This window comes from Vipera ursinii, assembly GCF_947247035.1.
Source record: "Vipera ursinii genome assembly, chromosome: Z".
NCBI lineage: Eukaryota > Metazoa > Chordata > Lepidosauria > Squamata > Viperidae > Vipera > Vipera ursinii.
The window spans coordinates 65,203,584-65,222,194 of NC_139517.1; the positions used below are offsets into that span (position 1 = coordinate 65,203,584).

The window sequence follows — 18,611 nt, forward strand, 5'->3', positions numbered from 1 at the left end:
TGGACCTGATGGAGATAATAATGCAATATGGGAAGGTTTCTGGATTTAAGGTTAATGTACAAAAAACAAAAATTTTGGCCAAAAATATGACAGCATCGCAAAAGGCCCTTTTAGAAGGATTAACTGGATTTGAGATTGTTAAAAGGGTTAAATATTTGGGGGTGTATTTGTCACCCTCCAATGCAAAGTTATATAAAAATAATTATGAAAAGTTATGGGGAAAAATTCAAAAAGAATTGGAGAGCTGGGAAAAACTGCAATTGTCTTTGCTGGGAAGAATTGCAGCAGTGAAAATGAATGTCCTGCCTAAATTTTTATTTTTATTTCAAATGATACCAGTCCTTAAAAAAGACTCTAATTTGGAAGAATGGCAACGGGGTATCAATAAATTTGTGTGGGCAGGGAAAAGGCCGTGAGTTAAACTTAAGATTATGCAGGATACTCATGAAAGAGGTGGTCTTAAAATGCCTAATCTTAAATTATATTATGAAGCTGCTGCATTGTCAGGAATAAGTGACTGGATTAATTTGACACAAGGGAGATTATTAAATCTTGAGGGCCACGACTTGTTATTTGGCTGGCATGCATATTTGTTGTATGATAAGAAGGTAGATAATGTGTTTAAAGTGCATATTTTAAGACAGGCATTGTTGAGAGTTTGGAAGAAGTATAGACATAAGTTAGACTACAAGATGCCGTTGTGGGCAATTCCGAAACATGCAATAGAAAACATAAATGTGGGCTTCAAACATGATGTGACTACGTATAAGGAGATCTTAAGTTTGGAAAGGAACGTCTGGTGTTTGAAGCCGTACAATCTCTTGCGAGATGAGAAGATCGTCCAAACTTGGTTCCAATATACTCAATTACGTGCTAGGTGGAAAGAAGATCAGAAAATTGGTTTCTCAATGAATGATGAAAATTTGATAAAGCAAATTAGAAACCAGGGTCCAGCACATATCAAACGGATTTATCTTGCATTGATAGATATTGACTCAGAAACAGAACTTGTTAAAGACTGTATGATAAAATGGGCCCAGAATATTCAAGAAGTTATTACAATGGACACGTGGGAAAAGATCTGGGTGAGGAATGTAAAATTTACGCAAACCCAAAACCTAAGAGAGAACTTTTATAAAATGTTTTATAGATGGCATTTAGATCCTAAAAAGCTTGCAAGTATGTATCCGAATTATCAACCTAAATGTTGGAGGTGTGGTGGCGAAGATGCAACATATTTTCATATATGGTAGACCTGCAAAAAGGTTAAGGCTTTTTGGATAAAAATTTGGTGGAATATGCAGAAGATCTTTAAGCAAAGGATAAAGTTTTGTCCGCAATTGTTTTTATTGGGCATAATTACAGATGTTACTGTTGTGGACATTAAGTTGATGTTGAACTTAATTACAGCAGCAAGACTCTTAATAGGTCAATATTGGAAAAAGGAGGAACTGCCGACTATAGAAGAATGGACTCTAAAGGTTTCTGACCTGGCGGAAATGGCAAAGATTTCGGCTTACTTGAAAGATCATTTGCAAGAATGTTATATTATGGAGTGGAAAAAGTGGATTGATTATATCCAGAACAAGTATGGGACTAAAAAGTTTCATTTAGCATTTGAATAAGTTTTCTTTTCTTTTTTCTTTTTTTTCTTTTTATATGTAATATTAGTATTGCTTGTAGTCATTTTATATGAGCTAGAGGGCGATAGAATTAATAGTTTATTGTTGCTAGCGTATGGACGTTTATGATTGTTGTTTTTTATACCTTGTACTTAGCTCTGGGAAGTCGGGGGGAGGGGGGAATGGGAGGGAGGGATAGGGAGGGTTAGGTAGGGGTGGGGGGAAGGGGGATTGTTAAAGATAAAATGTACTGTAAAACTTTTCAATAAAAAAAATAAAAAAAAGATATTTCAAGGCTGTGTTTTATTTATTTATTATATACTACTTGCTTTCACTGTACTTTGAATATCTTGTAGATTTTGAATTTGTGGCTGTACTCTACAGATACATTGGAGTAGGTCTCATAGGCATTTTATAAAATTATGAACAAAGATAATAGCATCTTCAGATAAAATTAAGCTGTTTAATAACACTGCTGCATAATTATACTAGAAAGTATTCTATACAGAAAAATCTGGGAAGCTCTACCACACTATCAGCACTTTATCCTGTGGAGCTGCTTATTGGTTTCTTAATATGTCTCAGATGGTTTTCAAGTTATTTTTTTCTGGTAATTACAGAATGCGAGTCTATTGCATACAAGCTAATGCTAGTTTCCTTATTTGGTTGTATCCAAAACAAAGTTGAAACATATTGAAAACCAGGATTACAGCTTTTTTAAAAAAATGTTTTCTCTTATGCTCATAACACAGATTATTGACTGGAATAGTTGCAGTAGTGAGTGATGAAAAATTAATATGATGACTTTTGAGTGAAAATGTGAAAAAAAAATCCTCCTACGTCTAGTTTCAACTTCATTACAGCCATTGTATTTAGATCTTGCTAGCCAAATCTTTCTTTTCCTACACCTTCCCATACATGAGCCAGTTACTGTTTATTTAACAATGCTATGGTAAAAGAGAATAATGTAATAGTTGTAAAAATGTTTATTGTCTTTAGCCAAAGCAGTTTTCCCAAATCTTTTCCTGTTAATAATGAATCATTGATTGTTCTTTCACTTCAAGAGATGTAAGTGATGAAACTTCACATCTTTAACAAATTTCCTCACATACTTTCAGATAGAAAGATTATCTCCCTCCCTCCCTTTTTTCTTTCCTTCTTTCTTTCTCTTTCTTTCTTTCTTTCTTTCTTTCTTTCTTTCTTTCTTCCTTTCTTTCTTCAATATTCCCCATAACTGTGTATATTAAGTAGTAATCGGAAAGGGTACAAGAAAAGAGACAAATATGGTGAGCTGGCAGTGCAAAAGACTTCTCTTAAAATGGTATTTTGTGAACCATTTTCTGTATTATTAAATAAAACCTCATTCCTAATGTGCGTGCCACAGAATAACAGCTGGGGATAACATTTATTTCTTTGGAACTGTGATTTCTACTGGCAACATAGAAAAGGGAAAACATGCATACACCACTCATTTTGGGACAGTATCAACTAAACACCCACCCTACTCGTTAATGCACTCATCCTTAGCTCATATTTTATATCAGAGAAGTTTCCTGTAAGACAGACTGCTGTCAAGGTAGACTTGTGATTATTGCAATTAAAACAGATGCCCAAAGACCTTACTATAAAAATTGTATGCTCTTACTTTAGTTACAGCTTTATTAATTAGATTTCTTGGGTATATATTTAAGTATGAGTTCTTAACTTACTATTTAGAGATAACAGGACTACACTTTGAAATAGTAGCTTTTTAAATGTACGAGCTAACAACCATTTTATGTTGTTTTAAAAGGTCAGTATGCATCCCAGTCTCTTCTGACATGTTTAATAGAAGAAGATATCTCTCATCACGTTTATAAGTAATAGGTAGCCCGATGTTATGCTCTTGTTCTTTATAATATTTGTCTTTTGGGTTTACTTCAGAGTTGGAAATACTTATCTATTACAAATCAATTTATGATACATTCATAAAATGGATGTGTGTGCTTTGCATTTTTATTAAAAGATAAGGTAAATTTTGGGCTAACTGGGGGGCTATAGAGTATAGATTTTATCAATTTTACTGTTTTTCTGTATCAGATTTTATCAAATTGCTGGAGATATTTCAGAAAGTAACAAATAATAAAAAGTCAAATACTATAACCTTGTTTAGAAATGCTTCATCTAGTATACTCTAAGAAAATAATATTGCTTTTATTGTGCCATCTACAGTCATCTTTTGATTATGAATGCCAAAGCTTCACATATACAGCTGACCAGTTATAGGCTTACCAATGTATAGAGCCATGGTTGTGCAATGGTTAAAATGCAGTATTGCAGGCTAACTCTGTTTCCCACTGCCATGAGTTTGATTGAGCTCAAGGTTGACTCAGCCTTCCATCCTTCCGAAGTCAATAAAATTTGGGCAATATGTTGATACTGTAAAATGCTTAGAGAGGACTGTAAAGACTATGAAGCAGCATATACAGTAGGTCTAATTATTATTGATAATGCTATTGTTACCAATAAAGAAGAATATTTGTAGCTCAGGGTTGAAATTAGGGGTCCTTGGTGCTCTCTGAGCTTGGTTGTTTTGCTCCAAATATTTTGTTACCCAAATTGATAGCATCATCAGTGTACATCATCATAAGCATATATAGTATTCTATGTAAGCCTAGGTGTCCGCACTATCAGTTACAGAATGGCCTTTTGCAAATATGTATAGTAAAATCAAAGGTTTTGTCCAATGATCTGTACTATGCAAATACTTTTCCAGAATCAAGACTCAGCAGTATTGTACTACTGATTCTATCAAAGGATTATGAAGGATTGGCTGTGAAACAATATTAACTAAAGCAATAAATTTTTATTTATTTTTATTTAGTTATATTTATATACCGCCCTATTCCCTGAGGACTCAGGGCGGTTTACAGGGAATTAAAAATCCAAAATACAAAAATTAAGAACAAATTAAAAAGTATTAAATTAACCCTGTAGTCAGTTAAAAAGAACCCCAAATTAAAAATTCCTCCTCAGTCTGGGCCCGAGAGCTGAAAGAGCCAGGTCTTCAGGCCCCGGCGGAATGATCGGAGGTTGGGGGCAGTCCTCAGCTCCACCGGCAGCTGGTTCCAGAGGGCAGGCGCTCCCACTGAGAAGGCCCTATCCCTGGGTGTCACCCGCCGGCAATCTCTCACCGGCGGAACCCTGAGCAGACCCTCCCTGTGGGAGCGCACTGGGCGAAGGGCGTTTGATGCCGGCATTTGAAAGTTAGAATGTCAAACAAAATTCTTTTTAAATAATTGGTTTGCATTTCAGGTGGTCCTCAACTTGTGACCACTGTTGGGACCAGAGGTTTGGTCACTGTGTGAAGTGGTCATTAATTGAGATTAATGACTATTTCATTTAACAACTGCAATCCTGGTACCCCTGACTGAGGACCTGAAACAATCACACATCTTTAAGTGGATGGAGTCCAAGATATTAGAATATCTTTCTGTTCTATCAGCAGACTTCCTTTTTTTCCTTCATTCCAATTTTTATTTACTTTATTTATTTATTGATTGATTGATTGATTGATTGATTAATACTTCACATTTTCTTCAGGAGCTCAGGGTGACATAAGTGGTGCTTTTATTTTAGGCATAAACCTCCTTTTTCCAATCTGCTTCCATCCCCACTACCCAGGTTGGACTGATCTGAATCTACCAGTCCTCTGCCACATGCAGTCCCCCCCCCCCAAAAAAAAGTGGGACTAAAAAAGTTCAACCAATCAATTCAAATATGCAGGGTAGGTGCATATCTCGCCTTGGCTCCACTCTTCAGTCAAACCCTGTTTGTGCGCATGCGCGCATGTATGCGCATGTCCACACATTTTTTGCAGCTCCCAGTTTTTCCTTTTGTGAGGGAACCGGTTCCGAATGGCTCTTTCACTGTTTCAGGTTGCTGACCCCTGTACTAGTCAGCTACCATAGGTAAGATGGACTGCTACCCCCACATTGGATTTTTGGGGATGACACAGTCTTCATTTAATGACCACAAATGGCACCAGCAACTCTGTCAGTAGGTAATAGCATCATTAATGAAAGAGCACATGACCATGACTTACAACTTTATTGCTGATTTCTCCATTGACACTGCTTGTTTATCACTGAATTGTGATAAACTGCTTCTAAAGGCCTGAATATTGACCATGTAATTGCATGGATGCTGTAACTATTATAAGTGTGAGAACCAGTTGTAAAGTTACTTTTTCAGCTGTGATAGCCTTAAATCATTGCTTAAACAGGACAGGTTCTCCTAGCTTCAAAATAAGGCTGCAGTGGTGGAAACAGTCAGAACAATAGAAAGCAAAGATATTTTGCTACAAAGTGGCAGTTTCCTTTGAGTTCAGTAAGCTTCCTGTTTCTTTCTTTTTTTCTTAAAAGTCTTTAAAAGTCAGGTTGGATATGGAAGCTAATTTTTTCAGAGAGCAGACTTGCTAATTCAATAATTTGCTGATGCAGTATTCCATCTATGGAGAATAACATAATATAATTTTAGCCTTCTTTATAAAGAATTTATCAGACAAATCTAATGAAGATTATGTTTGCTTCCTTCTTTCAGAATGTCATAATAATATATCACATAGTATTGCAAAACTTGCAGGAACATGGCAAGGATAATGTCATAAGTTTAACTTGGATGCACTTGTTTATCATGTGGCATACCATTATTTGTTTACCTTTATTTGCTGATAAGAAAGATTGATACTTTGGGCCTAGTATGTTAATTATGCTTAACATGACAAATTAGTTTGTACTCTACAGGTGACAATAACCTAATCAAGGTTCTCCATTATATGTAATTCAAGGTAAATGTTAAGATTACATGGTAAATAGATATGAGAATTTATTGTTTTTATTGTGTTCCACAACAGCTAGAAAGATTTACTTATTATTATAGTCCTGAATTTTTCAGTATTTTATTTTTCTTATGCTACAGATGAGAATTCAATAAATAATGAGGTGACATATAACTCAAAATATTTCTTTAAGATTAGAGTACAAAATTTGGACATTTTGACATTAAAATATGATTAATTTATTCTTTTATATGCAAGTACATATAAATAAAAATTATTTTCATTTATGGTTTACTATATATTGTATCTGGCTGAGAAAATTGCTCACATAGAAATTAGTATGATAATGGAAGATGAATTAATTAACAATATTGGGTTTAACAGCGAAAATTCCCAACTATTCCTCAAATGGTTTTATGGGAAATGTTGCTGTGTCTATGAATCATAGCCTTAAATTACAATGATAGTGATTTTGAGATAATCCATGATTCTGAATTGCAATTCATTGTGTCTCTATGTTTATTCTATTAGATAATTCTATTCTGTTTTTAAAATATCCATGAGAGCAAACTAATCTGTCACACTAATACCAGGTGTCCTAACAAAAAAAACCACAGGCAGCCTTAGGGTCAAAAGGAGAAGAAAAAATATATAAAGTCTGAATCACGAATTTGCTATACATATTAGAACCTTGCAATTTGCAAATTAAGATTTTCTTCATAGTAATTTTTCAACTATCTTACAAAAAGTATTGTATAAAATTACTAATAAAATCTATATCAAGACTGAGTCCTCAAATCACTGCTTGTGAATCTTCTGTTCAAGTATTGATCTGGAGAAAATCTGACACTAATTCACTAATTCATTACAGAAATAGGTAAAGGTAAAGGTTCCCCTGCACATGCGTGCTAGTCGTTTCCAACTCTAGGGGTCGGTGCTCATCTCCCTTTCAAAGCCGAACCACGTCTCCGTGGTCATGTGGCCGGAATGACTAGATTACAGAAATATATCATGTTAAAACTACACTGAGGTTGGATCCCTCTGCAACTTTATCAAAGTACCTGACCACTCAACCCACTACAACACGAGCCATGAAAATGTCATATATTAAAAACATTTCAAAAATCACCAACAGACTAACATAACCCTATAGCATCACCAGAGTACACAAACCAACTAAAGCTCCTCCCCAAAATATCCTAAGACCCAGCAGCACCAGTAGAAAAAGCAGGAGTCATCTACAATACATAATATAAGGGTTGTACACCTACATGTATGACAGCCAGCAGAAAGCTAATGGAGCACATCCACAAATACCAAGTAGCAATCAGAAGACATGATGAAAATTCTCTGATTTCACAACTCATGGACAGAATTAACCATAATTTCAACTGTGAACAAGCTAGACCACAGGTCGGCAACCTGCGGCTCCCAGCCGCCCGGTGCGCGCGCACCTCTTCCAATGGGCAGTGGTGCGCGCGCACCTCTCCAAATGGGCAGAGGTGCGCGCGCACCTCCCCAAACCTTTGGAGAGGTGCGCGCATACCTCCGCGCGAATGGGCAGCGGTGCCGCTCTTTGAGGAAGCTGCTGCGGCCCGTCTGCGAAGCTGCGGCTTTCGGCAGCTTCGCAGACGGGGCGCGGCAGCTTCCTCAAAGAGCGGCGCCCCTGCCCATTCCGAGAGGTGCGCACGCATCTCTCCGAACGACCGGAGGTGCGCGCACACCTCCCCAAACCTTTGGGGAGGTGCGCGCGTACCTCCGCGCGAACGGGCAGCGGTGCCGCTCTTTCAGGAAGCTGCCGCTTTCGGCAGCTTCCTCAAAGAGCGCCGCCGCTGCCCCTTCGCACGGAGGTACGCGCGCACCTCCCCAAAGGTTTGGGGAGGTGCGCGCGTACCTCCGTGCGAATGGGCAGCGGTGCCGCTCTTTCAGGAAGCTGCCGTGGCCCGTCTGTGAAGCTGCCAAAAGCGGCAGCTTCGCAGACGGGCCGCGGCAGCTTCCTCAAAGAGCGGCACCGCTGCCCATTCGCGCGGAGGTACGCGCGCACCTCCGGTCGTTCGGAGAGGTGCGCGCGCACCTCTCGGAATGGGCAGGGGCGCCGCTCTTTGAGGAAGCTGCCAAGGCCCGTCTGCAAAGCTGCCGAAAGCGGCAGCTTTGCAGACGGGCCGTCGCCGTCGGGCAACCGGGAACCGGTTCCATCTCATTTTTTAAAAAATGGCAGCCGCGTGCGTCCGCGCATGCGCAAAAAACCTTTTTGCGCATGCGCATGCATGGACACACGCACGCGGCTCCCTCTTTTTTTAATTTGTGATGGAACCGGTTCCCAGTGGCTCTTTTTCTTTTTTTAGGTTGCCGACCCCTGAGCTAGACTAAACCAAGTCAAAAAACATGAGAGAATTTCTGGAAGCTTACATTCAGACAAACTGGTCATCAATAGGCATATAGAGATAAATAATATCTACATGCCATTCCAAAGAGGCAATCAGAAAGCCAAAAAGAAATCCTTGGCCATGGAAGTTTTTAGTCCAACAAATCTTGGAAACCACATGTTCTCTTGTAACATAAGCATGAGCTATTGTTTCTGGTGCAATTATTACTGCTAGTGTAAGTGATTTAAGTGGCATATAAAGAAATAAATATGGTATTATATCAGTTTATTTGCATAAGTGTTTATATAATAGTATTCCAGTTCTAGTTCATTTTGTGAACTTTGAAGAACAATATGCAGTAGCTAGGTCTATCCATTTGTAAAGTGTTTGCTAATGAACAACAGACCCTATAGAACAGGGGTCCCCAACCCATGGGCCATGGCCCACTACTGGGCTGTGAGCTGTTCAGAACTGGGCTGCCCAAAGTAGTGGGTAAGTCTGCATGCCCACACAAGGGGAGCCTTGTGTAAGCAGCAGGAGAGTGCATGCACATGGGTTCCATTTGTGTCAGCAGCAGGCAAGCATGGCCACCACTCATGCAAATGGACCTGTGCACACACACATTTTTGTCAGCCACTCACCCATAACCATCCCCTCTCCCCACCCCCCACCCCGCACCAGTCTGCAAAGCTGGAAATGTTGGGGAACTCTGCTATAGACCAATTGAGAAAGTGAGGTTCAGCTGGAATGGCAAAAAAAATTGAATTTCACAAACAAACTGTAAACATGGATTATTGCTATTGATTCAGAAAATCTGTTTGGCATTCTGTCTGTGTGGACTTTTTAATTTGCTTAATCTATAGTTCTGAAGGAACTAGTAGGTACCTCAGCACATGGATATGCACTCAATGCATAAATTTTTATTCAGCATTTACATGTTTTACAGATTAAATTAAGAAAAATTTATGTGCTTAAATATGTACCTAAATATGCTCAAATACATTTATTTCATTTGCAGAATGATGTTTTGCACTGACTTTTTGAAACATTAATTTCCCATTAAATAAAATTTTCTCAAATACTCAGTTTTATAGTATGACAGAATTTGCATGTCATCTTCCCCTGGAAACCTGAATCTCACTAACCAGTTCTTCAAGCAGTCAGACTTTATAAACTAACCTGGCATAGTGAACCAAACCAAGTTGGAATCTGATTTTGTCTAGCCAAAGAACCCATGATTCAAATTCATAGTATGTTTTACTGATGGGACCAAAGAAGAAATTTTTCCTATGGAAAAATATAGCATGGAACCTCAACAATAAAAATGTCCATTCAAATAAATCAATATCCCTTTAACATGAATTAGATCAACATAAAGGTATTAAAAGAATAATAAAGCATTAAACATTGGGTATGGCAGAGTTTCCCAAACTTTCCTGCTTTGCCGATTGGTTGGGGGGGGCAGGGGATGGTTCTGTGCATGTCCACGTGCTTTCTGCTGCTCGTGGAAATGGAATATGCACACATTCTTGACTGCTGCTCACGCAAGTGGGGATGCACGCATAAGCTCGCCCAGCACTTCTATGGCCCAATTCCAAAGGACTCAAGGCCCAGTTAGTGGGGTGCTGCCCAGGGGTAGGGGACCCCAAGGCTATGATACCAAAGTTCGTGCCTTCCCCCATGTGTAAAAGATGCTCCTTCTCTGTACATATCCTTTTCTACATGAAGAAAGTATCATGAAAGTTTGACCTAGGATGGAAGTACTATTCCTTAACCACAAATAGCCATTTACATTTTAGCCTAATGTATTGTGCAAACCCATAGCCTTCTACCTCAGAGAGCAATACTTTAATACTGCCACACAAAAGATCTCTGAGAGGATTCATTCTCTTATTCAGAGATAAGAGAGTAAACAAGACATGCATAACCTCTTGTGCCTTTTGCCTTTCTTCCAAGGGAATGTGAACTCATCCCACCTAAATTTTGCCCCTCTAGCAACTTGTCAAAGTCCAACTTAAAGTGAAAGGGCGACTTTTACTTCTATCCCTAGAAGCAAAATATAGTATTAAAAATGGATAGTTCATCTTTAAGACAACAGTTACTTTTATTTTGTCAGCAACATTTGCTTTCCAGTACAAAATGGTGCTTGCCATAGAAGGGATTAAAAGATGCCATTCTGCTCATAGGCACTTACTGATGGCAAGAACATTCTTTTTTTAGATATGTACATGAAGGAATTTTGCTGCTTTGATGTAAAATGTTATAGGTTCATGCATCATACTAATTCAGGAGTTGTTTAAGAATGGATTGTTGAATGTCACACCATTGGCTAGGCACACTAAATTTAATCTAAAAAACTATATTATATAGTTCAATATATACATTAACTATTATTCATGGAAAGTTTTAAACCTTTCCTTAGTTACATGAAATGTATGAATAAAAATTACTATAAATCACAAACCATAGAAGAAATAGTATTTCCTCTTTACCATTTCTCTAGTTTCACTAAATGGCTATTTGGGCTTGCTAAACTATGTTTTGTTTTACTTTTTGATAAATATCAAGTTCATCAGATTAACTGTGATTAATTGTTATCTAATTAAGGCTAGAGACTGAGAAGCAATATTTATGAAGTTGAACATTTATGAGATACTGAACTCATATTTCTACAGGTAACTCACAGAATAGGCCATGAGAATGGTGGGATTCAAATATGTGAACAACCGGTTCATATGGATGCTGCTTCTGGAAGTCCATTCTGGGCCTGGGAACAAAAAATTAGCTACCAGTTCTTTTTTTTTTATTAAAAAGTTTTACAATACATTTTATCTTTAACAAACCAAAAAAAGAAAAGAAAAAACCCTCCCAACCCCCTCCCCTCCCACCCTCTTCCCCCTCCCCAACCCTCCCCGACCCCTCCCTCCCTTTCCCCTCCCCCCCACTTCCCAGAGCAAAATACAGGGTATAAAAATACAAACAATCATAATCTTACTTACGCAAACAATCCTAAACTATTTAAACTATCGAACTTTAACTCATATAGGTAAACTAAACATATAATTATTCAAATACAAAATATCATATATCATATCAATGATTATTCAAATACAAAATAATACTTTTCAATCTAATACCAAAATACAGGGTATAAAAATACAAACAATCATAATCTTACTTACGCAAACAATCCTAAACTATTTAAACTATCGAACTTTAACTCATATAGGTAAACTAAACATATAATTATTCAAATACAAAATAATACTTTTCAATCTAATACCCAATAAAAACAATCCCAGATAAAACAATTTATATCAATTGTCTAAAACTATTCCTCATTCCAACTAAGCTTTAAATTCATATTATCCTAATGTATTATACAACTTAAAATACCATAGATTACTTTCCAAACTTAAAATTTTTTTATATAATCACATCATTCTTATATTCTTATATTCTATTACCTATTCCAATATTACCCATAAAAATATTACAAATTAGCTTCAATCACAAAGAAAACAATTTATATCAATTTTATAAAACTATTCTTCTATCCAGCTAAACTTCAACATACTAAAACCAGATTTATACAACCTTCCCTTCTCCTAATATATTATACAACTTAAAATACCATACATTACCTTCCAAGCTTAAAATTTTTCATCCAAATAACAAATCATAACCTGCAGAATATCAATAAACACTACTACAAATCTTCCCAATTAACTTTTCATAATCATCTTAAAACTAAAGCAACACAAAATATTACATAATTATTTTATAAGGGTGAAAAATATATCCCCAAATATTTAGTCCTTCTAACAATTCCAGTTCCCATAATCATCTCTTGCAGTTATGTGACTAAATCTTCAGGCTTGATTCATTCATCCAGAAGCAGCACACCTCTTCCAATTTCTGGCCTTCTCCAGTGGAAATGAAATTTCACCCACTCCTGTAACTTTCACATCTGATTGCGTTAACCCTTCAGCAACTTGCGGATTCTCTCCGGAACGTTGAGACTCTCTCTCACCTTTTTTCTTTGTAGATTCCAAAGATGGTATGGGGACTGCTTTTAAAACATTACTGTAGAAATCACGTGCCTGAATCACCGTGGTAAAACAGTACCTCGTACCTTCATAGGTCACCACCATACCCACTGGTATTTGCCATCTAAACTTGATATCACGTCGTCTCAATTCTTGTGTCAAAAAAACAAATTCCTTCCTTTTTCTTAAAATTTTTGCAGGGATCTCTTTTAAAATCAAAACTTTTTGCTCAGCAATTACAAAGTCAATATTGTAGGAGGCCTGGATAACTTCATTTCTAATCATTCTCTTTGTAAAATAAACCACCACATCTCTGGGTAATTTCCTTTGTCTTGCAATCCACGAATTAACATGGAAGATTTTATCTATATCTTCCATTATTTCATCTGCTGGTCGCTCCAACACCCCTTCCAAAGCCTCAGAAACCATTTTCTTCAATTTTTCCTTAGGATTTTCTTTCAGACCTCTAATCCTTAAAGCAAATTCCATATGATAATACTGTGTCGAAATCAAATCATAATCCATTTTCTCTATCACATTTTCAGTTTCTGTCATTTTGGCTTCCAGTCTAATATCATTTTGAGCAAGGTCTTCCACTCTTTTATCCAAAATCTCAATGCCTTTAACCATGCTTTGCATTGCAGATGTGATGTCTGCTCTCATTTCCGTTAATTTCTCTGTAAACTTCTCCTCCAACTTTTTCTCCATTATCTCAACAAATTGTTGCATTTGCTTTCCCATAGTCTCTTGCAGCAGATTCTGCAAATCTTTTACTGTAAAAGCTGATACAGATTCAGATGCAGGGGACAATAGAGGTTTCACCGAAGACTGCTGCATCAAAGCAGGAACTTTAGAAGATATAGCCGCCATTATCACCCACTATTGTTAGCTACGCACTTTCACTTACAAGTTCAGCAAAGTCCATTGAGTTAAAGATCAAAGCACCATCTTCACCAAAATCTCCTGCATCGCTCTGCCTGCCTCCTCGTTCTCAAAAGCTCTTCCTTGCTAGCAGGGATGGTTGTGAATGCCCTGTTCTGCTCCAAAAAACCCGGAGCAGAGGCGCCTCGCAGTCCGGAGCATGCCCAGGCTTCAGGGGGGCTCAATCCTTCCGCCGCCAAAACTCTTAAGTTCTGGCGGCCCCGGAGAGCTCTACCCCAACCTGGACGCTCACCCCCTCCTCTTTTCCAGATGTGGGGGCTTCCGAGCTACCAAAACAGCTGATCGGTGCTGTTTTTGGTGGCTCTACGGAGCTGCGAGGCTGACAGCCGAAAAATGGCTGCCTCCGGTGACGCCTTGCCATCCGGAAGCAAAAAATTAGCTACCAGTTCTGTAAAAGTGGTGCGAACCGGCTGAATCCCACCACTGGGCTATGATGCAAGGATGATTGGTCAGTAGTCTTATTATATTTGTACTTGGAATTGACTAAATTCCAAGAGGACAAACACCCATAGCTGTATACAAAGATGTGATCAGGAATTAGTTCAACAGGTAATTGTAAAGACAGAATAACCTGATTCTGAACTGTAACAAAGGAAATGAATAACTGAATCAGAATCATTCTTGTTTCACCATTTTACCCCCTCCAAAGTACATATTTTTAAGTCCTGATTATTTCAGAAATAGTGTATAATTTTCATTACTTTATTACAAATTAGGGTGACACCTATTATTAATTAAACAGGTTTTACCTAAAACTATTTGATTCAGCTTTATTCTTTGTCATATAGCAAGAAAAACATGGAATAAATTTTATTTGTCAGCCTGTATTACAACAAAATTGTAATGAGGTTTCAACAGGAAGTTAAGATACTTTAAAAAAATTAAGATCTAATTATATTTTTGTTCCACAATATTGTGTGTTCCCAGCTTCTTTGCCTATTATGGCATATGAGGGTCTTCAGTATTCAATCTTTATTTTCAGTTCATTTAATGACTTCCAACCCTAATGGACAGGCACCATTATTATCATAACTTGAAGACTACCTGTACAAAACCTTTTGAATATATTCAAGAGAATGTCTGGCAATTGTTCTGTACATTATTTCTATGGATAGCTGGTATAATTTTTACTTTATTGGACAAAATCTATAATGTTGTACAGGTAATGACAACAAGTAAATATATATATTTGTCGATAAGTTGTAACACAAGGCTACTGAATTTCTATTATAATATATAAATACCAAAATATTTTATAATTCATACTTTTTCTTTAATTGCTTTTTAGTTATTGATTTTTTTCTGTATATTTTAGCTTTTATTCTGATTATTCAGAGTACATTTCATTGAAATAACAATTTCAAAAACATTTAGATTTTTAGAATCTTTCAAGATAGATAAATGAGAGTTCTGGGTTTAGAAGCAAATATAATTTAATTTTGCTTGTATATACAATAAAAAGAGATGGGTTTTATGAAAATAACTGAATTAAATAACACTAAATTAAATCACAGTATTTGAAGATAGTAGCAGTTCAATGATAGTAGCAGTTCAAATGAAATCTTGTATCATGTACAAATGCAAATTATTAGGATATTCTGAAGATCAATTTAATAAAAAAAATACTTAAGTTCAACTAAATAAAAAAAGTAAAGAATGCAAATAGAGCTTCACTGCTCGAATTCTTTCCAGTCTTTTTGTCAACAATGACAACAGAAAGTAGTCTGTATTTTTGGGGATAAGATAGTTACACATTCTATCTTTTTGTGGATTTCTGCTCTCCTTTGTGTGATTTGTTTTCTAGTTAAAATCAAATCACAAGCCAAAACTTCCAAGAGAAAACAATGGTGATTTATTTGTACTCCTTTGCAAAGGGGGTGCTCCTTTTGCATGCAAACACGTAGTGGACACACTCCAAATCTACAATATTCATTCTTTATATTCTCCATTGCCATTACAAATTTACCTCCCACCTTTTCTTCATTGGGTTAGTAATTATACTGTAATCATGTCGTCACAACCTATCCAAAGCTTCTAAAGTGAATACATTATCTCCGCCCCAGATTACATCTCCCACTACTCTAATTTTATCACCCCCTTCTCTTATTTACAGTTGTTAGTTCCTAGGGATTGTCTTTAAAGTTGCTATCATATCAGTAAGTTCTGGTTTGGACCAGTTTTCAGCGAAGCAGAGACCTTCCTAGATACAATTCTCAAGCTTCAAGCTAGGCTCATGAGATTAAAATGTATACAATGTATTTGCCTCACAGACATGTCTTCTACAGCTTCTGTAAAAACAATAATCTCTTTTTCCCACACCTTCCTATTGAGATGCATGGTAGGGCTGCACAAGACCCATTCTGCCTGTCCTAACTGAAAGAGTGGAATGCTTAAAAACAAGCTGTTACCAACCACTGACTACTTGCCTATCCCTTAAGAGGGAAGAGAGGAACATTCGTGATTTTTTTCCCCATGGTCCCGATCCATTATCAAATTATTTTGCTAGCTTCTCCCCCATTCAAAGTCATGCCTCTCCAGTCACAGGTCCTGTTTTGTGTAATACTGTAGCTTGGCCCCAGACTTTCAGATCACTTTTCCCATCTTGCTTTAAGAAAGTTTGTGAAAACATAGTTCAGGTCTCAGTGATTAGTAGTGTATTATGTCTGCTTCCTACAGTGAGGAACCATGCTTAATTTTGAAGTGTGAATTGGGATATGAATTGGGGGTTTTGGCATATTGTTTTTATAAGAATCTGTGCAGTTGTTGTTGTTTCATTATTTACTTTAATCATTTATTTTGATCTGAATTTCTGGTAGCAGTTGCAATAGTTTTAATTTTTTGTGTTCTTTATCCCAATAAAGAAAGTAATTAGCAAGTAAAGGGTGCATACAGAATATTTGTAATATAAATTTCTCCTGTGGCAGCAGTGCATCATTAAATCAGGTACTTTTGAAGTATAATGGAATAAGTGATATAATGGAATAAGAAATATTGGTATATTTGAGGGGACTATCTAATATCCCTCAAGACTAATATTGCTTTTTATAATTCATCAACACAAGATTTTGAAAGGCTGAATAAGACTGTACTAACAATTTCAGCCCTAGCAAGTATGATAAGTAGTTTCTCACTTAGTGCAACTTGTTGAAGCAAGCAATCAAGGTCTAATTGCCTGCTCCTTGCCAACAACATTGTAAGTACTTGCTGCTTTCCAGGTCATGAGACATCAGAAGTGAGTTAACCAAAATTTGAAATTGGATTTTTAACAAGATATTTATTATGTTTTTCATTATTATTGCTGCCAGGCGATTTATTTTATTTATAATTCACCTTGATTATTTTTATAAATAATTCAAGACAACAAACATATCCAACACATCTTCCTCCACCTATTTTCCTCACAAAAGTCCTGTGAGGTGGGTTGGGGCTGGGAGAGAATGACTAACTCAAATTCACCCAGCTGGCTTTCATGGCTAAGGTGGGACTGCAGTAATATTTAAAATTGTGCTGCATAAAAATATACATACATACATACATACATACATGGTAATATTTTTTCTAGAATAAATGCTTTAAAAGATGGATGTTATACAAATTATATTTCATGTAAATGAATAATTCTTCTTTCATAGGTCAGAAATAGCTGCATTCATCTCTATCAGTTTGTCATATAGGTAACAATGGAGGGTGAGACACACAGTAATTTCTTTTCTTTACTGAGCTCTAAGCCTGACTAACCTTAATTGTTCTCCACACAGAGCTATTAATCATCCGCAATGAAAACGCATAATTAGGCCTTTCAAAGTACTTCTTAGTGTCCTTGGGATTTCCCCAATATATGAGACATTCTAAATTTTATGTTAGTTATTAATATGAAAACCCTGAAAATTATAATTCACTAGAGATAAGGAATTTCATGTTTTGTATCCCACAGTTTTGATTTGCAGTTTTCTCACAAAAATCTTTATTTGCTTAATTTTAATGGTATTTAGTTTATTTGCTAATCTATTGATACTGGTGCTGTTTACATTTAAATCCATCCTTTTATATATTAAAGGATCTTGTTTCTCTTGCCCCATAATTTAAATATAATTTTATAGTCTAAAATATTTTACATTAAATCATAATTTGTTACAACTGAAGAAATGGTATGGGTTGAAATATGCTAATAGTTACATTTCCTTTTCAAGTACTATTAAATGCATGCCTTTAGAATGTTTATTGTTTGAATAATAATCAAACTACTATAATTATTATAATACCTATATACATTTTAAAATATATAAATTAAAACTGACCACATATTTTATAAAAGTAATCATAAAAATCATAAAACTATTATAAAAATGCCTTCATATTTCTAAAACATTCTGTTTTCAGTTGAAAATAGATGGAATTTTGAATTTTATGTTCAGATCCCAAGTGATAGGAATAATTTCAGTGAGAAACTTTATATTGACATAATTTGGAAAAAACATATTCTGCACATAGTTTACCTGCTTTGCATGCAGATTTTCATGTTTATTGTATGTTTATTCTTTTTTCAGTTTGTCAAGGAACAAGCAATAAGCTAACTCAACTTGCAAGTGTGGATGACCACTATAACAACCTTAAGAGGATGTATGAGAACTGTGAAATAGTGCTTGGCAATCTGGAAATCACTTATGTGGATTACAACTATAACCTTACTTTTCTGAAGGTTTGTAAAATGAATTACATTGTTCTAATGTGAATGGGAGATGAAGAGAACCTTAATGCCTTTACTTGCCTTTGAAAAGAGCAATATGTATCTGGATTAGGAATCAGTTTTATG

At 36.3% G+C, this 18,611-nt stretch overlaps 1 protein-coding gene across 1 annotated transcript in view; it reads left to right on the plus strand.

Annotated features, from left to right (window-relative positions):
* EGFR (epidermal growth factor receptor) overlaps positions 1-18,611 on the plus strand; it is a 213,129-nt gene that overhangs the window by 92,640 nt on the left and 101,878 nt on the right. The window contains exon 2 of the mRNA XM_083378273.1: positions 18,346-18,497. Coding sequence (XP_083234399.1) covers positions 18,346-18,497 — 152 coding nt within the window. The remainder of the gene's footprint in view (positions 1-18,345; positions 18,498-18,611) is intronic.